Source organism: Drosophila melanogaster, chromosome 2L (assembly GCF_000001215.4).
Source record: "Drosophila melanogaster chromosome 2L".
Classification (NCBI taxonomy): domain Eukaryota; kingdom Metazoa; phylum Arthropoda; class Insecta; order Diptera; family Drosophilidae; genus Drosophila; species Drosophila melanogaster.
Genome location: NT_033779.5, coordinates 16738837 through 16760993, shown reverse-complemented (window position 1 = coordinate 16760993; position 22157 = coordinate 16738837). Strand labels below are relative to the sequence as shown.

General features: G+C 41.6%; 5 protein-coding genes across 15 annotated transcripts; 2 read left to right on the top strand and 3 right to left on the bottom strand.

The window, feature by feature from the left end:
- The first annotated feature begins 439 nt into the window (after nt 1-439).
- On the top strand, nt 440-2810 carry ppk17 (pickpocket 17). Of its 2 annotated transcripts, none has more exons than NM_001299059.1 (8): nt 440-1114; nt 1234-1387; nt 1448-1651; nt 1710-1858; nt 1911-2041; nt 2106-2256; nt 2314-2427; nt 2486-2810. In NM_001299059.1, exons 1-8 carry the CDS (start codon nt 881-883, stop codon nt 2642-2644), a joined length of 1296 nt encoding a protein of 431 aa, NP_001285988.1. In that variant the 5' UTR covers nt 440-880; the 3' UTR covers nt 2645-2810. The 2 variants fall into 2 exon arrangements, with proteins under 2 accessions (NP_001285988.1, NP_609809.1); NM_135965.2 differs by having other exon boundaries at nt 856-1114.
- yellow-b lies at nt 2711-6658 on the bottom strand. Of its 2 annotated transcripts, none has more exons than NM_001299058.1 (3): nt 6416-6658; nt 5031-5311; nt 2711-4025 (listed from the first exon to the last, which is right to left on the bottom strand). In NM_001299058.1, exons 2-3 carry the CDS (start codon nt 5293-5295, stop codon nt 2929-2931), a joined length of 1362 nt encoding a protein of 453 aa, NP_001285987.1. In that variant the 5' UTR covers nt 5296-5311; nt 6416-6658; the 3' UTR covers nt 2711-2928. The 2 variants fall into 2 exon arrangements, with proteins under 2 accessions (NP_001285987.1, NP_523586.1); NM_078862.2 differs by having other exon boundaries at nt 6596-6658.
- A 631-nt stretch (nt 6659-7289) lies between these two features.
- On the bottom strand, nt 7290-17589 carry BuGZ (Bub3 interacting GLEBS and Zinc finger domain protein). Of its 7 annotated transcripts, none has more exons than NM_001273584.2 (7): nt 17424-17589; nt 16927-17234; nt 16609-16870; nt 15887-16304; nt 14378-14767; nt 11806-11938; nt 7290-11703 (listed from the first exon to the last, which is right to left on the bottom strand). In NM_001273584.2, the coding sequence occupies exons 1-7, from the start codon at nt 17462-17464 to the stop codon at nt 11387-11389; spliced, it is 1869 nt and encodes a 622-aa protein (NP_001260513.1). In that variant the 5' UTR covers nt 17465-17589; the 3' UTR covers nt 7290-11386. The 7 variants fall into 6 exon arrangements, with proteins under 7 accessions (NP_001260513.1, NP_001246047.1, NP_001260512.1 ...); NM_001273583.2 differs by having other exon boundaries at nt 7290-11727; nt 17430-17589; NM_001259117.3 differs by having other exon boundaries at nt 8981-11703.
- Nucleotides 17590-17893: 304 nt separating this feature from the next.
- LSm7 (Like Sm 7) lies at nt 17894-18679 on the top strand. Of its 3 annotated transcripts, NM_001299056.1 has the most exons (3): nt 17894-17948; nt 18008-18368; nt 18552-18679. In NM_001299056.1, exons 1-2 carry the CDS (start codon nt 17934-17936, stop codon nt 18323-18325), a joined length of 333 nt encoding a protein of 110 aa, NP_001285985.1. In that variant the 5' UTR covers nt 17894-17933; the 3' UTR covers nt 18326-18368; nt 18552-18679. The 3 variants fall into 3 exon arrangements, with proteins under 3 accessions (NP_001285985.1, NP_609807.1, NP_001246045.1); NM_135963.4 differs by having other exon boundaries at nt 18008-18657; NM_001259116.3 differs by lacking the exon at nt 18552-18679 and having other exon boundaries at nt 18008-18418.
- Nucleotides 18384-22144, bottom strand: ChLD3 (Chitin and LDLR binding deacetylase 3). The gene is made up of 4 exons (NM_135962.3): nt 21800-22144; nt 19690-20422; nt 19106-19628; nt 18384-19047 (listed from the first exon to the last, which is right to left on the bottom strand). The coding sequence occupies exons 1-4, from the start codon at nt 21996-21998 to the stop codon at nt 18769-18771; spliced, it is 1734 nt and encodes a 577-aa protein (NP_609806.1). The 5' UTR covers nt 21999-22144; the 3' UTR covers nt 18384-18768.
- Between the last annotated feature and the right edge of the window lie 13 nt (nt 22145-22157).

The window sequence follows — 22157 nt, the reverse complement described above, 5'->3', positions numbered from 1 at the left end:
AGCTTCGGCTATATATCCCGATCTGTCTATATAGTTTCATATATATGTATGTATGTACATGCCTCGCTAATGGCTAGGTGTTTGCATAGATTTAGATTTAGCTGCCTGTCTATAAGGTCAAGCTATGCCCGTGCGAGGTGTTTGCTTTGATGATAGGCTAAGGTATCGCGAATGCGTCTTTATATAAGGGTTTCAGATGGAATACAAAATGTTTTTAGATAATATGTAGGCATAATAATTGCAGATACCATTTTTGTTGTTCTATTTTCTTAAAAAAAAATGAACTGTCAATAACCATAACAATAACTCCTTTATAGAATAAGAACTTTAATTTGATAATATCTTAAGATATGCTTGTTTTTTGTTGAAATTTATTAATTATTTTTTTAGTCGAAACTATAAACTGACATACAGAAGAGCATTAGCAAGTCCTTACAGCGGGACCCCATAAGGAAGCGTCAAGACTGCCTCTGCACACGCGGCGATTGGACGAGGAGCAAACAGATATAAAACCATAAATTCGTTACTCAGCGGTGATTTTTGCTGCAGCTACGGGTTCAGTAGATATGGCGGCATAGCTATCTGCACTAGGCGTAGACAATTATAAACAACATGTTTTGGTAATGTTACGCTCAGAGCCATGGTACTACGGAGTTTTGCAAACAACGAATACAGCACATGTCCCGGTGTATAGTCACCATGGATGGCCGGGTTGATGGCGCTTTATCGCCACCACGGCACGTAAATCAATATTAGGCTTATCTTGACCAACTGTGAGAATTCAAGCATGCTGCGAACCCAAAGATATTGGCCCTCAGCCATGACAGAAACTGGCACCCCATATCCATTGAGCTCACTCGAGTTTCACTTTCCACACGCCATGGGTTACTGGTCGGAGACGCGGGCCTGGCTCTTTCGTGATCCAGCTAAGCTCATACGCTACCTGGTTCTCTTCGCCTGCTGCATTGTGGTCATTGTCCAGTTGTACGAGTGCTTCGCCAAGCTGTACAATCCACCCATATCCACTCACTCCTACTACAGCCTAAACGAAACCATCGAAATGCCCTCGGTGACCATATGTCGGGAACCGCCCTATAAGGAGGAGGTGCTAACGGTTAGTGAATAGGAAAGAAAACTAGAAGATATTTTGCAATCCATTTAGAGATATTTCTACAAGCACCTCTATTCGGTATAAGTAAATGCAATAAATTTAATACACTCGTATTTTTAAAGCGCCTTTCCGGCGGTGCGTGTCCACATCCAAAATATGCAACCTGCTGGATGAAATATCCATTTGGAGAAATATCCCTGGATGAGTTCTTTGAAAATAGCACACATGATTCGGGAGACACTTTTGTATTTTACGGACTAAACGAGGACAAAAACAGTAAGTCGAATTAATTAAGGGTATATTAAATGCATGATGCAATATATATGCCGAATTTAGATGTGGTCATGAACAGCAGTCTACACTTTTATATGGGTCGCTGCTACACCCTTAGACCCAAGGAATCCGCGAAGAGAGTATCAAAGGCTGTTGGTTACTCCATAATGCTAGAACATTCTATGTTGACCACATCCGTCAGCGATGTGGACACAGGCAGTGTTGGGTGGCATGTCTTTATACACGATAAGAAAGAGAATTTTACAGGTGAGATTATCATACAAAAGTCATAGGGGGGTAAGCTTTAATTTATATTCCTGCCAAGAAATCAATATGAAGGGATCTGGTCGAGTGGAGTATGTTTTTGTTGGTGTCAATGAGGAAATAGAGATCAAGCTTCAAACCCAATACTTTTCCAATGTTCAGACGCGTGAAGAGGCGTGTTCCGATGATGAGAACTACAGTGACTTAAAGGTAGGTGCAACCGCACTATGTGTCCTTAATTCAGTATTTGCAACCATTTCAGTGTGGTGAACAATGCATCTGGCAGGATTTAGCCGATAATATGCAGTGTTCGGGTCCTTGGATGCATGAGATTGCAAGTGAGCCCTGCAATGACTCCCTTTCCATGAGGAAACTGATATCGGATTATAAAGAGTAAGACAGAAGCATTAGTGTTTTATTATGTATGTAAGTATGTATTTTCTATTTTCTCTTTCAGTGTCTATGAAAATGAGGATGACTTTGACTGTGACTGTGTTCAGCCCTGCCAATCGAGAATATACACAACTTTCATTCAGAACAGAAAGGCCTTTAATCAACCAGAGCCACGCACCCAAATCTACATATACTATACAACAAAACTGATATCGGTAGGTTAATAATGTTATGATGCATCGATCTTTCACTGAGCCCGTTAACATTTTCAGATGATTGAAGAGCGTCCCAGCTATGACACCACACAATTCATAGCCGATGTGGGTGGTTCTCTTGGTTTTCTACTGGGCTTGTCTGTCCTGGGATTGATTGGAATACTGGAGCATGTAAGACCAAGTCCACATTCAAACTGGCAGAGTAACAAGGTATTTGACATCCTTTCAGATGATGCTCTTTTTCTGTGGCGGATTCATTAAGAGGATGCAGCAGAAGGAGCAGGCAAAGTTAGAGGCAAACTCCGAGGATGGTCAATCACAAACCAGCGATGAGACCATCGATGTAGAAATTGCCTATAAAAAGAAGGAAAAGCAACCCAAATATTGAGTCAATAACCAAGCTGGCTTGGATTTGCAATAAGTGGGAAGTACATATAAAGAAAACTATTCAAATACACTTCTTACATTTAATCAACTTCACGTACAACGTTTAAGTTTTCTAAGCCTACATCTTAACAGATTACAATTGCACTCAAATAAAAATATTTCGTACGTTTAAGAAATCAGTGAAAATGCTAAAATTACAGAAATTTTTCAAGTTCTCTGTTCTTGAAAAACATAAAACATTTTCGTTCGCAAGTGCGCAAGATACTTTTGTACCGCTGCGGGAATCTAGATTCTAAAGCTCATCAGCAAACATAAGGCAATCAGCATAAGGGAGCTGAGGTTCCTAAGGGAAGAAGCCGAATTGGACTTCAGTTTGATGTTAGTATTGAGAATATCCCCCAGTTTGTTGATTACATCTGGCAGAGGGGAAGTTCTAATTTCACAGGCTGTATTCTCAATGGCCTCCTTAACACTGGCAGTCAGGATACGGAAGTTTATTGAGCCGGCGTACAGTTCATCGTAGATGAAGACGGGTAGCTGATTGGATAGGACCCATAGACGTTTCTGATCATCAACCTTGATGTCACTGGGGAACACCAAGGTATCATTGTTCATGTGGATGCGGCTCTGGGAACTGTGACTAAAGTCTGTGGCAGTGCGCCAGCAGGCGACTTCGTTCAGATTGGGCAGGGCGTAGAATAGGACTCCGGTATCCGGATCCAAGAACTCGGCTCCAGCCTGGGTGTTCGGTCCTCTGGAGCCCAGCACCTTGAATTCTCGATAAATCATCGGCGAAGTGGCCAGGGTCTTGTTACGCAATATCGATGTATCCACCGAGAATTCCGTAGTGGAGCAGAGGGGATGGAAGTACAATGTGGCATAGCCCGTTTCCAGGGGCTTCGATAGAGCCAGTCCGTATAGGCCATCATCCCATTGAAACTCAATGCCATTGATGCTGAAGTTACCGGCCATTGGATCTGGGTGGAAGAAGTGATGCTGCACACGCCACGATTCCTCATCCTTCCATGAGTAAACCACCAAGCCGGGACTGCCCAAATCGGCTGCGTAGGCAAAGGTATTCTCACAGTCAGAGTCCTCCACCGCCAGATTGGCCAGTAAAGATCCCTGCTTCAACTGACCGGCGGGCAAAACGTGTCGTCTCAACAAATCATCATTGTGCAGATCGTAGACCAGCAGCTGGGCTGCTCCATAGATCTTGGTCTGCTCCAGGACTCCGGAGATCCTAGAGTCGAGCACCCACAGGCGTCCGCATCTATCGGCTCGCACGCGGAATGGAGAAACCAATTCCGGTTCGGCTTCCTGGAGATTGTGAGCCTGCCAGCTGGGGAATGGCTTCAAGGCTGGACCCTTGCTGGAGGTATCTGAATAAAATACATCAAAATAGAACGCTTAATAAAATACAATAACTCATGTTTAATACAACTAATTTTATCCCTGACATAATCATCTAAAGTGAGACCAATTAACGCTATTACTTTACATTAATATAATATATTATATAAGTTTACATTCGTTGTATATATATTCTGTTGATATATATTTATATATAATATATTATATTTGAAGGTTTATTGATCTCTCTCGTCAGCAGTCATTTTATTCGCCTTGTTGTATTTAAATTTGGCCATTTGCATTGCTAATTGGATTGCTCACAAAATGTTTGTGTATGTATGTATTTGTTGCCTGTTGGTGAGTAATTCGCACTGCTGCTTTTCAGTGCAATTGTCTAAACTGATTAACTTGCTAATGAGCTCTGATTGAGTTGTGGCTAAATCAACTGCCCACTGGCCTTGCTGTTGAGCAGTAAAAGGAAATGTAACTTTATATTTACAACGATTCGCCAGGAATATTCCAATTAGCAGATTATAATATAAGAAAAGTTCTCGATAAGTGCAAAAATAAATGTTAATTTTGTTCTATTCAAGAAGTTTTACAAAATGAAAACAACGGCGATAATTTAACAACTTGATACTATATGTACTTGATACACTTGCATTGGCCAAATGTGACTGTTTATTGTACAAGTGTACTTCGCAGCCCACACAGAACCCCAAGTGATATGTACACATAAATACATACATCTAGTATGCACCGATTTGTGGCATGCTGTTGATGTCAGACAGCTAATAACGTCAGCGAGCGTTATTACTATGCTAATTGCCGCAAGTGCGAAAGGAAACGGAATTGTTCGGATGGTCAAGTTGATCAGAAGCGCCATCAGACGCGACCAAAACAATTGCCGAGCTGTGAGATCCGAGATTTGAGATCTCAGATCAGCTCTTGGCACACATAGTGCAATTGCATGGGGCAATTATATTCAAATTCATGTACTGTGGCAGCTGCAACAATGCAACTCAAGCGCTTACCATTAAGATCAAGGTAGGCCAACGAGGCCGGCACTCCGTCCCTCCATCTGGGCAGGGTGACAAAGAGTCGGTGGCCGGCAACCTCCAGGCCAAAGGGTATCACATTGGCCGGCTTGAACTCGCCCCGCTCGATGGCCGACCATCTTTGGTCTGGATTGGCGTACTTGAAGTCCATTTCCCGCCACTCGTACGCTACGCGAAGATTGTCGTTCGCCAGGGCAGAGACCGCCCACAGAAGTAGCAGGCCTAATCTGAATCGCAGCATGTCTCCAATAAATTCACTGCAAATACCAAAATCAATTAATAAACGCTGCTCTATTCATTTAAGCTTCCGTTAAGCCGCAACGGCCTTGTCCAAGCCATAAACGCAACCAGATCAAACACTCGAAAAAAACCAAATTAAGATTCATTTAATATGGTAGCATTAAACTGCTGAATTGGGCACAAACAAATCGTAGATACAAAAGTGCTTACATACTTTTTCAATCATAGTATGAGTAGGGTTCTTTAATTTTCCATCACATTTAGTTCTCAGTATATTTGTTTCTTCTAATGTTCATAAATTCTTAAATTATGTCATTTGGACCAGCCTTTTTGGCCTTCTAATGCTCCGTGTGACTCACACTTTATGTCGCTTTGGTTCACTTCGGCATTTGAAAGTTGCCTTTGGTCGGCCAAAACTTTGACTCAGTTGCCAAACCACAAAGTTTAATTTCTGGTTAAAAGCGAGACTTGAGGTATATTATCTAACGAACAAGATCAGAACGTGGCCAAGGAAGTTGGCCGATGTTTTCTTTACCCTTTTTTATTTTTTCGCTTTTTATTTTGCTCTAAACAAAAAATGAGAACGATCTACTACAACTTAAGTGCTCTTCAAACTAAACCTTTCTCCATAACCAACTGTTTACAAGTTGACTGCCACCACCTCACTCGATCTTTATTTTTAGGGTATCTTTCATTTTTTCTAACTCGTTGTCCGAAACACTCGACCTCATCATCAATTTCAAGTTGAGCCTCGCAGTTCAACCATTAGCATTTCAAAATGCGCACTCCGGAGTGACCGCCAATATCTTTCGTTTGTTCCTCAAATAAAGTGTATTTTCGATTTGGGACTCTTCTCGATGGTGAATTTTCAAGTTATTTTCGTGAGTCAGCTGTAAAAATATACTTTCCGTTTTTTATTGTGGGCGTGTCTAAGCTAGCCGTATGTAATCACAAATGTTGTATCATTATTAATGGATTTTAATGGTATGGCCACGGGATTTTCCATCTATCCCTTTTTTTATTGCCATTACTTAACGTGTTTTTTGTTTGCTTTGTTGCTGATACATATTTATTGTTTTTTTTTACAATTGTGAATGGTTCAAAGAGTATTGAAAACACACTTTTTGGTCAGCTCCAGTTATGCAAGCCTTGTCACCTGGCTGCCTCTAAGTTTGTGTCTTGAATCTTTCGTTTGGCCCTGGCTTCGCTTTTATGATCACCGGAGTTAATACATATGTTTATGTGATTTACTTGACAAATCTTAACCAAATGTCAACAGTTCGGGTCGGCACTTAACACACCTTCTTATGATCAACCAAAGAGCAGCACACAACCGCCAGTGTCGAGACTCGAAACGAAACTAAAAGTCAAGTGAGCCGCCAGACAAGTCAACCCATTGGAGACCGGTCTGCGTGAGTGGTTCCCGCTCCAAGCGGCTCTCTTGGAATTCGACTGAACTTGAATTAGTCAGCCCGTAAGACGGTTTAGCACGTTGGCTATGAATTAAAGTAGTTTTTGGCACGCTCCCTGGGCTATCCCACAAATATTATGCATAGCTCCCACACCATGGACATACTAATCCATCCATTAAAATCTCCAGCTGTGGCCCCGCGATTGACAAGCCCCTGAAAAAACTCCCACACTTGTAGCTTGTAGGCCTACTGTGTATTCATGATTGACCCATAAATGTGAAAAGATATTAGACAAGCCCATGTCCGAGTAATTTTTCTTGTATTAAATCAATATTTGAAATTAAATTTTAATTAATTTGTTGGTTTATCATCATGGAATGTTCCGGTCGTCCGATTGTCTAACTGACAGAATGAGTGCCTTGGTTAAAATGGGGATATCCCAATGAGTCATCCATTTTGTGGCCGTTCCATACAAGATATGAATGCAAGTTCCCTTTAATAATAATATTAGCTTTCAGTTTCACACTTTTTATGAATCAGTTTTAACCTGAAACAAAATCGATGAAAGAAAACGCATGATGTTCACTTTTATTTGTTTTATTTAAAATGTCAATAAATTAATTTCAAAAGAATAGAGAACAATCGAAACATTAAACTAGAAATAGTACTTTTATGCATTTTATATGTTTTCCTAATAGTATTGTTTGCTTTTTGTATAGTTAAAAAGAATTTAAACAATTGCTTATATAACTTGCTGTTGTATACTATCTTTCTTTGTGGTTTGGTAAAAACATTTTACGTACAAGAATGCTATATTCTTTTTTTGTTTTTAATCCTTGATCTTGCATCTTTTCATTTACATGACAACATTAAAAATGATTTAACATAGGCAATTTTGTTGGTTTTTGATTTTATGCATTTGCTCTAAATAAAGTATAGGCATTAGCTAAGTATTTGTGTGATTATTTGTGGAACGAACAGAAATGGATAAGGAAAATTTGATTAGTTAGTTCCGTAAGCTTTAGTTAAAAGTAAATGCAACAAAAATGTTTAAAGCTTATGCGAAATATAAACACGGTTAACATTTATATTTAATCAAAGATTATTATTAATTATAAAAAAAAAATCTTTGGTCGAAAGCTTCAAAGATCTTTGGCAAAAGAAATTCTTATCGTTTATTAGTTTGAAATTTATTCGATCTTGAAATACTTTCCCAAACAAAGTAGTTGCAACTATCAAAGCATTATTGATTAATTTCATATTGATAAATGAGTAAATCAACACTGAACAAAATGTGTAACCAAACGTTCTAGTAAATCTCTTTCAGATCCATCATTGCACGAATGCTTTGAGAAGTGGTGTGGTGATCGATGTGGTTGGTGATTCAGCCGCCGGTTTGTGTGGATTGAACTAGACGCGTTGTATGCGAATGCGGTTCGTCTGATTCAGTTATAAAGTTATATTATAGTAGTGGTGTTATGCGTGTGGATATAACGATTGAGTGGTCGCAAGACAAGGACCGAAAAGTCCAACAGTTACTTCCATAACTGTGATGTGCCCTCGCCTCAGAGTTACAATATACCGGACCAGGCCGTATATCTGCTGACCAAGCTACGGCACATCGCCTGCGTCCGATTCGAACTTGTACTTTGTGGTCGGAAGGCATACTCTTCTCGCCATGCAAAACATAATCCAAAGATAGACATATATACCACTTATTTATATATTAATATGGATAGATAGAAGGGGGCAGCACGGACGCAGGGGACTCTTCGCTCAGCAAAATTAATGTGACACGCTTTCGACTGGACGCAGCAGACATTTACGCTCGTGGAACGGTTTTGTGTGGGGTTTAGTATTACAGGGACTGCCATTTGTCCAGCTACTCGCGTGTCGCCCAGCGCGAAGACAGACAGATTCGGTGGTCTAAAATATTTAATTAATTCTTAGTTTTCATAGTTAGTTCTCCTTGCAAAACACCTTAAGCCCATTAAATGTTAACAAAACTTGTAGCCTTTTTCAGCTGTACTCTTTTCAAATGAACGCGTGCATTGCATGGATAGAATTTTACGGAAAATTATGATAAAATATTAAATCATTTAAAGACCACCACCAAAAACAATACTATATGTTGACTACTGACGGGAAATGCAAGCCAAAAATAAACAAATTCAATTGGATTTGACTCATTTCGATAATCTGGATTAACTAACATAACACAGCCGCAAATTGACAATCGAAAAGGCTAAATTGAGACCAACAAGTCAAGGAATTAAAATGTTGCCTTTTTATTGCCAAAATAATTTTACATAAAAATAATTTTAAAAAAATTTTCTAATTAAAAGTATACAATAAATTGTTTCGAAATAATATATAAAATTTGGATCACTAAAGAGAGTTTTGTGATAAACAAGAGAGGTATTCAAATAATATGCATTCCCGACGAAAGTAAAGCAAGAGTGGTAAGTAAAAGCAACTCTACAAAATGAAATGCGTCGATCAAATATTTACAAGTCTTCGCCATACAATTACCAGAGAAAGAGAATATGTATTCTACGAGTACGATTATAACGACTGTGTACAGATGCGAGCTTAGTCGAGGAGTGTGTGAATCGTATACGAGTAAGTAATGCCACCAAATCTGCGATATTGTCTGTCTTGCATTGAGGTACTTTCGTCTGAAGCACGCCGTTCTAACACCGCAGGATGATCGAACCAGGCCAACGAAATTCATATGCCCGGCGATATCCCGATGGCGGTGCGGCTAATTTGCCAGACCCAAAAGTCCAACATCAATTTTGCGCTAAACTGGCCCGAGCGAAGTGAATACTCGGAGGATTCAACCGCTTCTTTTTGGCCAGTTTTTCACTTGTCATTGCTTATGGTTAGGTTACGCGGTATAGTTACATTAATACATGTATTTATACATACAGAGATATATAGTATAATGGTTGGGTTACTAGTGTTACATGTGTGTACTATAGGTATACTCAAACGTACATAGGTGAATGTTAGATTGTGTCGCGTGTGGTGCTCTCCAGGATTCTGGGTGCTAATTCTAACTACCGTAGGCTACACTGGGTTCGGAGTATTCGAAGATCTCGGGGAATGGAGAACAATCTGACTCATGCTGCTTTCCATTTTCGATGAACATAACAAAACCAAAAAGGATACGACTAGTACTTCTTAACTGTCAATCGACTACTTATGCTAGCTAAAATTGTATGGGTTTTCCATCGGATTAACAAAAACCTAAGCGCCTCTACAAGGATGAAGTTCTCGAGTATTATGTACGTTTAGTTAGTTTGAAAACTTGTTGAAGTCGTGAGAAGGAAGCTACATAACCAAGGACATTGGAAGATCGCTACGGTAACAACTAAGCAAAAGTATTAAGTTCAATACCGAAACAATGTACGAGTATCGAGTGTAGTTACTAACACGTGAGCAATTCCTATCTATTGTAGATTCCCAGCAAGGGGCAACTCTATAAGCTAAATAGGCGGTTTACAGGGGGATGGGTGTTTTGTTTTATTGTAGTTGTTGTTGATTAGTACCAACCATACCATAACCAAATGACTTAGGATAGAGATAGTATTTGTTTATGCACATATAACTATTGAATAAGAAAATCAAATTGAATGTAGATACCTGATCTGATCTGTTGTCTCACGATGACACACACCAAAAATATTTTACATACCAAAAAAACAGAAACGATACAAACAAATTTCGAATATGTTTATAAATATTTTTGTATATAGTTGAATATATACTAGATAAGGAAAGTTAGGACTTACTTTTTGCCAGCCGCAACTGAACGATTGAACGAAGGTCTAGACAACATGGGGCCTGGCCAGAAGTTTTATGAATTTTAAAACATTATAACAGTTTGCAGAGCTTTTCACATGGACATAAAGAATCGAAAGTATAATTACGCACGAATAACACAAAAACAACACAAAAATGCTGCTTATGGCAATTGTCAACATACCCAGGGCTTTGAGCGTTCATGTTTTTTGGTTTTGCATTTGGTTTTGTGTGATTTCGAAGGTTTTTTTCTTTTCGGATTTCATTTGTTTTGTAGGAGATATTATTAAACAACTTGAGAGTGTGTGGGTGTGGATGTGTTTAAAGTATATGCTCACTAAATGAAACTAAAAAAAAAGAAAAAGAATGTTAAAAAACAACAAATTGTATAGGTTATGTGTCAACGATTAATTTGTTGATTATACAGATATAGATACAGATATTAGATAGATTTCTACAGCACAACAAAATAGCTTCAGATGGATGGTGTTAGTGTGTGTGTGGTTTAGCGTTGTGATACATTGTGTTATACAAATAGTACGAAAAATATATCTAAAAGATGTATTTATGCACGCACATCGAGAAGGTCGGATTGGAAAAAATAGGCAATTTGGTTTAAAACAAAAGCTAAAATGGAGTGCTTTAGATGAAGGAAATATATATATATATCTATGACATCGACATGTTTACTAGGCATAACCGCTGATTAGTGGGTAGCGTGTGGCCAAGAAGTGTGTATGTGTGTTTTTAGGGTACCGTGTCTCAAAAACTGTTATACATTGAAAAAAACTGACTTTGGTTTGATTTTATAAAAGAACTTGCTTGCTGAGTGCGCGCTGTTTGCTGTTTGCAATCATAAGCTTGATCCGTGCCTCACTCATGGAAAAGCAGTGGCAGCGGCAGGCTCAACAGTGGTGCCTGAGCCTGCAGAGCGGCCGTGGTCCGGGAAAAGGACCGGGCTGGCTGCACGTGCTGAGGATGCGGCTGCGGTTGCAGGTGCGTTGGCGGCTGGCCTGCTGGCGCCTGCAACAGACCCGGCGCTGCGGGCAGACATCATCTAAAGCGCGGCTGCATCATTTGCAGCATATTGGGATGTCCTTGCAGCATCACGCCCATTCCAGGCATTGCCATCGCTCCTGCTGGTAAGGCACCCGGCATTCCCGGTAGTCCAATCTGCATCGGCAGTAGACCTAAACCGCAATCATAATGTATATCTTTAAATATTCAGATCTTTAGATAGTTAGCAACTGCTGCTCCATTTACAACAAGCAATCGTTGATCTCGTCACATACCTGCAGGCATGCCGTGTAATCCGGGGCCACCGGCTCTAAGCATATTCCCACCGATGAGAGTTCCATGGGGTCCAATGGCCATGGCCGGTCTCAGCATCGGCTGCATAAGCTGCATGTGCCCAGGGAGCGGCATCTGGAGGTTCAGGACCGGATGAGGAGAGAAAGATATAGAAGAGCATGGAAAATAGATCACGAATTAATACTCCTGATGGCACTTTAGTTAGGTCTATATTGAAGCCATTGTACACAAAATTAGCTAAGTTGTTATTAATTATGTTGTTTCGTTTTTGTTTTTTTTTTTTCTTTTTTTTCATTTAAAATATTAATAAGTTGGTTTTGCGTACTTATTCAATAAATGGATAAGGTGTGTGTGTGTGTTTGGTTTTTTGTTGGTGGAAAACATTTTTGCATCGCATTACAAATGTATGATAGAGCAGAGACAAGAAATATAGAGTAGAATATTGAGTAGAGCAGAGAGAAGAGGCGAGACTTCTTCTCTTCTCACCATGGTAAAAACAATATATTTTGATTGTAATTAAATAGTTTGTTGATTTAAAATGAAAAGTACTTACAATTCGGAAACTGAACTGACGACGACGATGGTGTGGAAGAAGGTGTGAGGGGATTGCATTGCAAACCATATATGGTTTTGTATCTTAATAATTGAGTTGCACTTCAGGTAGAGCAACATAAAAAAATTATTCGTATTCGCACTTAAGAAAAAGAAATAGTAATTTGATTTACTAACCGGAGGCATGGGGTCGAGTTCAAGTTCCAATATCTTTCAGTTAAAGTTAGTTTCAAACTTGGCTAAGAGTAAGAGTTGGATGAGGATGAGGATGAGAGTGGGTTAGGATGAGGTCTACGGCAAGCTCATCGGTTGTAAATGAAATTGAAGGAATCGCGAACCGGAAGTCCTCTACCTTGGTTTAGCATTTGTACTGCGCATTAAACCAGACGAATGGAGTGTTAGTGTGAATGGAAGTGGATGTGGATGGTATGAATTTGGAATGCTTTTGAATGAAGGAAGAATGATTTCGAGACAGAAATGCGTGATCGGAAAAACATAAAACACTGATATATGGTAATACAATTTACAGGTCATAAAACATTTAGATATTATGCTTATGAGGTAGTTTTCAGGTTTGGTTTTTATATTGGGGGGTGAAGTATCAAGTTAATAGAAACAGAGAGAGAGACATATCAATGCGGAGTGTTGTCTTACTTAATTCAAGTGTATATCTTGTGGATATGAATTAATCAATCAACCAGTCAATCAATCATCAATCAATTAAACCAACCAACGCAGCAACCATTACGACAAATTCAAAGTAATTGTTTCTTTTTTTTTTTTGTAATAGAAATTATTGAAATGTACTTACATGGCTTGCAAAATAGTTTAAACATAACTCACGACTGTTCTCTCATTCACTATCATATTTGTAAATGTTAATTGTTTTTCTGTTTTACTTGCAAGGCAGTACGTACTAGAAACTCATTTGGGGTCGGGGGGTTTGATCTTTGTGGATTATATACGCATGGATGTGATATTGAGAGATAGAGTAGAGTAGGTACTTGCTTAGACTACATAATTACTTGCATAAGTACGACTAAGTAAGATTATAATGGAGTTTTTGGCTTTTACTTATCTGGTTGCATTGCGCACTTTGTATATCACATATCATTTTGCGGGGTGTGAGTTTTATTGAGGGAGTGATTAGGTTGGGTTTTGGGGGAAGAGATAAACTTGCTTGTACAAAAACCATACATACTGTAACTCTTTTTGGACCCTGCGCAACACTTTTGCAACACTTATCGTTTATCAACACTGAACTTCTGCTCTGTACTGCAATTGTAACGGTAACTTTAACATATTTTTCCAGTTTACAAGCTTAATAGGGTTTTTAGATTTATACATATGGCGTAAAGACGTAGTTGAGACTGTTGATCTTCCTTGTTTCTAAGCTGGGCAAAAGTAATGGGTTCGAAAAGAAAAGGGAACTTTAAGCGGTAGTGTTGGTAAGCGGTTGTAGTTAGCCAAGTGATTGTTTTTACACTGATGAAAACGTTAATTTGTTTTAAAGAAGTGCAAATTTCTTTTTCCTATCAGCTCCTAAATATTTTAATTTTTTAACAAACTAAATCCTTTATAAAATTAAAAAAAAAAAGTTATATTTTTTTACAAATACACACATTTTTTTAATGTATCCGTTGACGGTTTTAACATAAATTTTCAGATTAGTCTTATGAGTGTGCGTTTCGGTTAACCATAGATTATCTCGCTATAGGATCATTGTAAATTTAGAACCCCCAACTAATCGCGTAAACATTAGCTAATAGGTGACCAACCATGATGATGAGGGCGAAGCTTTATTTATTGGGTTAACCCACTCGAAAATGCTGTCGTTGGCTTTATGATACCATTCTAGGACACAAGATCGGTATTTGTATTGTGGTCTTTTACAGATTGAGATTCTCAGCAATTTCGGAATTTCGGTATTGTTAAGGCAAGTTCATTCTTTGGTTTGATTGCTCGCGTGGCATACGCAGCACCGCATGATTAGAGACTTACCATGCCGACGGCTGCGGCCGCCGCAGCCGCTGCTGCCGCACCGGGATTCCCAGGCTGTCGGGCAGCCTGAAAGCGCTGGAGCATCACAGCCCGATTCAGTTCCTCCAGTTGTTTGACCTGCTGCTGCGCCGCCTGCTGCTGCTGCACCGCCGCCTGTTGTTGTTGTTGCTGCTGCTGCACCGCCGCCTGCTGTTGCACAGCGGCTTGCTGTTGCTGCTGAGCCGCCTGTTGCTGCTGTACTGCCTGCTGCTGTGCTGCCACAGCGTGTGCCACATGCGCGGCTTGCACCTGAGCTTGGACCACGGCCTGGGCTTGCGCTTGGGCCTGCACCTGGGCAGCATGTGCGTGTGCGTGTGCCTGCGCCTGTGCCACGGCAACTAGAGCGGCGTTCTGTAAGAAAATGTTTGGAATCGATTGAATTTATCTCACTTGCCACTGGGAGGGTGTAGTTTCGGGGTCAACCCAAAAAAAATGTATCCTGACTGAGTCAGGTCTCTATGTACCTATCGTGGTAACAAAAAAATTTGCTTAAGGGTTTCAAAAAAACGGGGCTGAACCCCAAATGAAAAAATAGAATTGCAGATTGTAAGCTGCTGAAGTAACAAAAATTGACGAACAAAAATTACTAGATCATATCAAGAATTAAAGTAATCATCTAATTTAAGATTCCCTATTTAAAAATGAGTTTTTAGCCTGCGCTTGATGTAAAAAACGCTTCCTAAGCGTGTATGGAACCGACTACATAGATTTCTAAAACATACTAAGCAAGCTGGCTTCAAACCTGCCCCTATGATCCAATTAAATCAGCCCACCCGCTATAAAGAATTTCACTATTTATCAGTGGGCATGTGAATTGCATTTCAGCTGCTTCCGCTTTACCTTTAAGATACAAAACTAGCACATGTGTTGGCATATCACATTGATGGAGATTACTTTTAGGGCCAAGACAATGCGAAACCTTGCTTTTCCCTTCTATCGAGTTCTCTATGTGTTGAGGTAAAATGTTTTAAATCAAATTAATTAAATTGAAAACCGCCGTTTCATTTGTTTTGTTGCCATTAATTTTTTTTAATTAAAAATTGTACAGACATATATCATACTATATGCTAAAAAAAGTTTTCTTTTCTTTTTAATGTTGTTTCGTATTGTGTGATTCTCGTAATCTGTTTGCTCTCGTACGCTGTGGTCGTCTAAACGTAACTTCCGCTGTCGCAATTTGCGATCTGCGCAGAGTAAATGTATAAAAGTGTCCAGTTTGGAAAAATGGAATTCTGTTAGAATGCTGAATGCATTCTCTTAAAATGCAGTCGAAATTGGGTCAGGTTTTTTTATGTGCAATTACATTTATTCTTTCATTATTTTTCTTTTTTTGGAGGAAATTGTCTTTTTTACACGTCCTCGTTTCAGTCCGTTGTGCTTGTCATTTCCTGTTAATCAGTGGAAGTCGTTTCCGTCACGGTCTGTTTATTTATATTGACTATGGTTTCTATAACTATGATAAGAACTCACTTCCTGGGCCTTCGACATGGCTGCGGAGACGACAATCGAGTTAGCCATGCCACTGCTGCTATTGCTACCCGTGGGCGAGATCCCGGCCAGCGACGGGGGCGGCGGAGTGGTGGGAATCGACGTAGAGGGGCCACCATTGTTGCTGGGACTCTTGCGACTTTGTGGATTCGCCAGTGAAGCCAAAGCGGCCGCCAACCGTGCTTGTATTTTCGGTTGGCGCGCGCGCAATTCTTCCAGACTCAGGTCCTCCTGTGGATGCATAATCTTTGTGGTCACAGCAGCAGCGGAAGTTCCGCTTGCCGCCGGTGGAGCTGGAGGTCGCTGCTGGTGTTGCTGAGCATCTGGCGGACCACTTGGTGGTGCGCTGGATGCGCCACCAGCATGATTGGTGGTAGGCGGAGCACTTATGGTAGCATTACTTTAGCAAAAAGAAGAAATAATTGATTTACGTTAGTTAAAAACAAATTCTTAGGATTAAGCCTAATAATAAGTCATTTGACTTGCTTCACAACTATGTTTAATAGGGGAAAACCATTAAAAATGTGCCAATGTGAACAATTATTTGGAGTAGAAAGTATTTCACCTAAAATACCCCCAAAACTGAATTTACATACGAATCGTTTAAAAAAAAAAGATTATTAACAGGGCTCTACGTCTAACTGCTAGCTTTAGAAAAAAAAATTGGAAGGATTCTTATATGGTCTTCCCCTAACGATGCTAACCTGTACGCTGGAAATGTTGGCTTTTGTTGAGCCATGGCGGCGGCGTGGTGATGATGGGCCGCCGCCGCAGCAGCTGCCGCCGATGTTGTGGCCATGGCGGCTGGAAACAAAGGACGCGGAGGCATCATGTGCGGCATCATGGGCACTGGATACGGAGGCAGTGGCGGCATGTGCTGCATCATGCCCATGCCGTACTGCCCCAGCATGTGCGGTGGCATCATGTTCGGGGGCATCATCATAGGCGGCGGTACACTCATGGCATCTGCAATGAATGTTGTATAGCGATTTTGTATACAATACAGTTTGCTGATCACTTACATTCTACTTTCTTTTTGGCCACCGGTTCATCATCGTCCGAATCAGACTTGCCACCATTCTTCTGACGTTCGTGATCCCTGAGATCCTCGGCGGGAATGCCGTCCATGCCAAAGATTTCGACTTCAATATTTGAGCGATTGGGCAGCGAGTTGGGGACCTTGTCCACCGTTTCCTTGTGCACCTGCATGCAGTGTATGGATAGTCCGGGTCCGGTGTACAACTTCTTGTGGCAGATGTGGCATTTGAAGTGCTTGGCCTTCTGGTGCTGCACAAGGATCTTTTCGTCATCGAACTCACGGTTGCAGTACCTAGTTTTTTGCGTTAAGAGTTAAGGAAAATTCACGGGGATGCGGCGTTGTAGCCAGTATGCATATACATGTGTGTGTGTATCTACCCCCAACCCAATACCATTATATAAATGTGTGTGTATGTGCAGATACAGCGAGCGGCACATGCAGTGAAAAAATATTTATATCTTTGTTTTGCGAAAAGGATACCAGCACCAGGGTTTGGAGGCCTTCTTCTTCTTGCGTCCCATGATCCTAAGGTGGCTTTAAAACACTTAAATGTACAAAATCGATCCGGTAATTGGTAGAAGATAACAATCTGTTGTACTAAAAATTGCTCTGTCGTGGAAAACAAAATGGAGAGCCAGTCAGAGTGACCAGCATATCGATACAAATAAATGAATCTTATCGATATCTTAAACCAATATAATAATTATTATACAAATAAATTGATATGTTCGCCTCAATAGCAAAAGGTAAGAAAATAATTTCACAATGATGACAGTAGAAATAAGAGAACTTTGTTGTCATATTTTTCAAATAACATTAATTCTTACATATGTTTATTCCATTATTATCGATTATGTACCTCAAAAAGCGCGGCCCATAAGATTACTTCACCAGCGCCATCTGCTGGCTAGTAGCGCCTTATTTGGTGTATTTCTAAAAAAATATGCTTTGGTCACTCTTTACCAGCCGGCATTTACCAAAAACAGAATAATGGCAGATAAAAAGGTAAATTAAATAGAATAACTACATTGTGGTGCTTAATCATCAAAATCGTGACTTGTCAGGTGGGTGGCAACAATGACGGTAAGGAGAAGCGCCGCAAGGAGTCCATTCTGGACCTCTCCAAGTACTTGGAGAAACAGATCCGCGTGAAATTCGCGGGCGGCCGCGAGGCATCCGGAATCCTCAAGGGCTACGATGCGCTGCTCAATCTGGTGCTGGACAACACGGTGGAGTATCTGCGCGACTCGGATGAGCCCTACAAACTGACCGAGGAGCAGACCCGCAGCCTGGGACTGGTCGTCTGTCGCGGCACAGCCCTCGTCCTCATTTGTCCGCAAGACGGAGTCGAGAGCATCGCCAATCCGTTTATAACGCAATAGTCCAAGGTTTTGTGGCTGGGATGCGTTCCAGAATGTAGACTAAGTACAAAGCTCTTTTGGAAATCGGTTTAAATATATTTAGCGGAGACATACATACGTATAAATTAGTTCTTAAAATCTAATCAGGCCGCAAAGTACCACGTTTATGAGCCCGCGAAATTGTTTAAGCTTCTCCATAAAATTCAGAGTGTTCCGATTTTAAATTAATGCACTTTATCCTCTTCAGGTATGTTACGAAGTTATCTACGGGTTTGCTTACGGTCAGATTTTGAAAGCTGAATCATCTAAATATGCGTAATCCAATTTATAAATATTAATTTTTCTAAACAATTAAAACCTAAAATTGTATCAATCTTATCCAATTACTTATGGAACGCTCCAAACATTATGGATATATCAAAGCGCCTTGCGCAGAGCCCTATAGTGTCAAGCGGGCTATCACCTTAGTCCAAGCCGAACTCGTTGCGAATCCAGGGATACTGGGCAGGACACTCCATGCAAGTGTAGAAGAATCGATCCTCTTGCAGCACCCGACTACGCACCTTGCACACATTCGGCGTGTTGCAGACCTGCTCGTGGGGATCCAAGTCCTTCGGTTGGCAGTGCCAGGACTCGAATTGGTGCAGCTGGTTGCTGGGCGTGGGATGGCGCATCCACTGAATCGCCTGCTGGTTAGTCACGAAGAACACATCCGGCAGCTTTTGCAGATCGTCGAGGAATTTCTAAATGATCAGGAAGGAATGAAGATCTAGTATTATGGGTAACAATTCGAATATTCACCAGAAATGCATTCAGATAGTCGACTTTCTTGAACCAAGTCGAATGGAAATACAGGCCAAATGGTGCCCTATTGCTGAGGTAGTGCCTCTTGAAGTTGTGCGTGAGCATTCTGTACACATCCTCGCCGCTCAAATGCGGCGGACACGTGTCCACCATGCCGCACATATACTCGCCCACTTCCAGTTGGTTCATAACCAGCTCCCAAATGCCCGGATAACTCCTAGACGGGCAATTCTGATTTACGCCCGTGCAGCTGTGCGGCATCTTGTAGTCCAAGGTGTAGGGCCACAGAGGAGGATTCGAATGCGGCGCAACCATGGATGAATCGTACACGAAGCCAAACTCCTTCATCATGAGAAACTGTCGATTCCAGCCGACGCGCAGAAAGGGTACTCTCATGCCACGAATCTCCTCCATTCGTACCGCTGCGAACTTATTGATTATATTCGCCTGGCCAACCATCTCATCGAACCAATCCTCAATTGTGGCATTCTTGGACCACCACATCTCTGGGCCACGATGCCTTTAATCAATAAAAGTGAAATTTCAATTTTAAATAATTTACAGGCTGATCAACAACTTACGTTACTGAGTGCACTGCGATCTCGTGACCATCGTTCCAAAGCTTCTGCACATACTGATAGTTGGTAAACGGATGTGAAACGTAGAATGTGCCCTTAATGGGACACCCGTTGGGGTTTCGCCTGTGCTGTGTGAACAAAACCTTGGAGAACAGCTCCCAGTTATCGTGATTGATGGCATCGTCGAAGGTCAACAGTATCATCTGCGGAACACTCTGTGCCGGAAGACTGCCGGGTATCTGGGTGCCATCCTTCGAGCAGAAGCACTGCGGCAAATGGCACTTTCGCGGATCACAGGCACCAGCCGCATTCGGATCGTGCTCCACATCGCACCAGCCTTCGTCGGAGCCGTCGGGACAGTCTACCGAACCATCGCAGAAGTACTCCTGCGGCAGGCAGGTACCATCGGCGCAGCCCAACTGGTATTCATCCGCACAGTCGGCCATCTCCAGTAGTGGTTTTGGAGCCGGCGTCTCCGCGCTGACATCGCAATTGTCCACATTCGCCTTGAAGTCGCAGATCTGACGCACCACATCGAAGAGCAATCCCTCGGAGCACTTGAATTCGAACACCTCACCGTCGAGGCAGAGGAAATACTTGGCGCACTCGCTGTTCGTCCAGATCTTGTGGACCGGCCTGTTGGGGTTGCGGTAGAAGCGTGCATCTTGCATGCAACTGGCTGCGCCGGAGGTCGAGCGACGATGCCGAGTTTGGTTGCCGACTATTCCATCATTGTCTGCAAAGCAGGCACACAAAAAAAGAAACTGGGTGTGAGATAGCCGTGTGTAATTAACAAGGAGACTGATTACTGATTAATGCATTGACCCAAAAACGAAACCGCTCACGTCAGCCCAAAATTAGCCGCTTGCAGAAATATTTTTGCTTTTTTCCAGCTGGATACCAATCACGCACTGAAATGGGTGGTGCGCATAGTTGCCAATAGTAGTCAACTATTACGGAGCAAGACGACAAAAAACAAAAAAAAAACCCACGTCGCTACTTCAATTGAAACGAAAAGTTGGACAAACTTCAAGGAAATATATGTATATATGAATGTGTGTAGGCCACTTGCTCGCTTAGAAGTGCCTGAATTCCGAGGACCGTTGGACTTCGATGACCTTTTTGATTGGCTCGAGGCCTCAATTAACATTATATTAACCATAATGTGATCTTAGATGATCTTCCGCCGTGATTTAAACGTGATGGAAACAATAGTAAGACAACTAGTCACGAAGTACAGCTGGCACTAAACTAGCACTCAAAATTATGTTGACTTGCCATTTAAAAATATTTTTCCAATTTATATGCACTGGCAAACTTGGAAATGATTATGAATATTGAAAATATTGGATAAATATTGCTAGAATTGAGTGTAAACTATGGAGCACCTTTGAGATAAGTATAGTAAATTGTTGAACTTTTTCAAATCACTTGTGTAATAGGTCTTTCTGAAACTAACGCCAGCTCCACCCACTTGGAAATGCGTCCCAGCCATGTGCCACATTGCGGCGGACGGGTTGAAATGCGTTTGCATCATGGATCGGCAGCAATGGCCCGTAGCCGTGCCGCACCATATCGTAACTCAGGCGGTTGGGCAAGCGACGCGTGTTGGCCAAATGCAAGATGCGATCTCAAGATTGGAGATATGTGCATACATATGTGTGACTATAGTAGATAGACCGACTGACTGACAGTCCGTGTGTGTATATCTCCATCTCCATCTCGATCTCCATCTGAATCTCAATCTGCAGCTCTAGCTGAATGTCTAGCTGGGGCAGCTGGGCATTTGCAGCATTTAGAAAGTAAATTTATCATCTCCGCCGGCCAGAGAGGCCAAGGCAGCGGGTCAGGAAAATTTCAGCAACTGTCATGGGGTTCAATGCACACGCTCTTTTTAGTTTTTTTTTTTTTTTGTTTTGTTTTTTGGGGACGGGTGCGGGCATGTGGACAACCCGACTTGGCCCCACTTGGCTGGTCGTTTCGTGTTATATAACTCCTTCGATTCGATCGACAACTTTCACACCCAATGTGCGCATGCGCGCATGAGCATGCCAAAAACTAAATAAATTCAGTCGTACCCAATCGAAAAGCGAACAAAAGGGGAGAAAATTACCAATGACCAGGGCGTCCAGCGACGACGACATAATCATAAGCGCCACCATCATCCAGATGCACAAACTGGGTAAGCGGTGGGCGTTGGGAATTCGCGCTGTTGGTTGTGGCTTCGAGCGTCGCTGGGCGGAAGCGACGACCTTGACTGTGAAACCCGTTTGGCCATTTGCATTATAGGCATTTTCCCCCGGGCAGAGCATTTTTCAGCCTGCTTTCCACTTTGCCACTCGCGTTTGTGTTTGGCTGCTTGCTTTGAGCGCTTTAATCTTGCGCGCGATCGGAAAACCGAAGGAAAAACCGCCAGTGAAAATGGTTCCGCACCGAGCCAAAGTCGAGTTGTGACTAAAGTCGTGCGAGAT

Coding starts and splice junctions, on each gene's coding strand:
- ppk17 (NM_001299059.1), top strand. CDS start 881: ATGGGTTACTGGTCGGAGACGCGGGCCTGGCTCTTTCGTGATCCAGCT. Junction 1,388..1,447: donor ACTAAACGAGGACAAAAACA/GTAAGTCGAATT, acceptor TGCCGAATTTAG/ATGTGGTCATGAACAGCAGT. Junction 2,042..2,105: donor CTGATATCGGATTATAAAGA/GTAAGACAGAAG, acceptor TTTCTCTTTCAG/TGTCTATGAAAATGAGGATG.
- yellow-b (NM_001299058.1), bottom strand. CDS start 5,295: ATGCTGCGATTCAGATTAGGCCTGCTACTTCTGTGGGCGGTCTCTGCC. Junction 4,026..5,030: donor GGCCTACCTTGATCTTAATG/GTAAGCGCTTGA, acceptor TATTTTATTCAG/ATACCTCCAGCAAGGGTCCA.
- BuGZ (NM_001273583.2), bottom strand. CDS start 17,464: ATGGGACGCAAGAAGAAGAAGGCCTCCAAACCCTG. Junction 16,305..16,608: donor CCAACATTTCCAGCGTACAG/GTTAGCATCGTT, acceptor TTTTTGCTAAAG/TAATGCTACCATAAGTGCTC. Junction 14,768..15,886: donor CCATGTCGAAGGCCCAGGAA/GTGAGTTCTTAT, acceptor ATTTTCTTACAG/AACGCCGCTCTAGTTGCCGT.
- ChLD3 (NM_135962.3), bottom strand. CDS start 21,998: ATGCTCTGCCCGGGGGAAAATGCCTATAATGCAAATGGCCAAACGGGT. Junction 19,629..19,689: donor ATCGCAGTGCACTCAGTAAC/GTAAGTTGTTGA, acceptor TATTGATTAAAG/GCATCGTGGCCCAGAGATGT. Junction 19,048..19,105: donor ACTATCTGAATGCATTTCTG/GTGAATATTCGA, acceptor CTGATCATTTAG/AAATTCCTCGACGATCTGCA.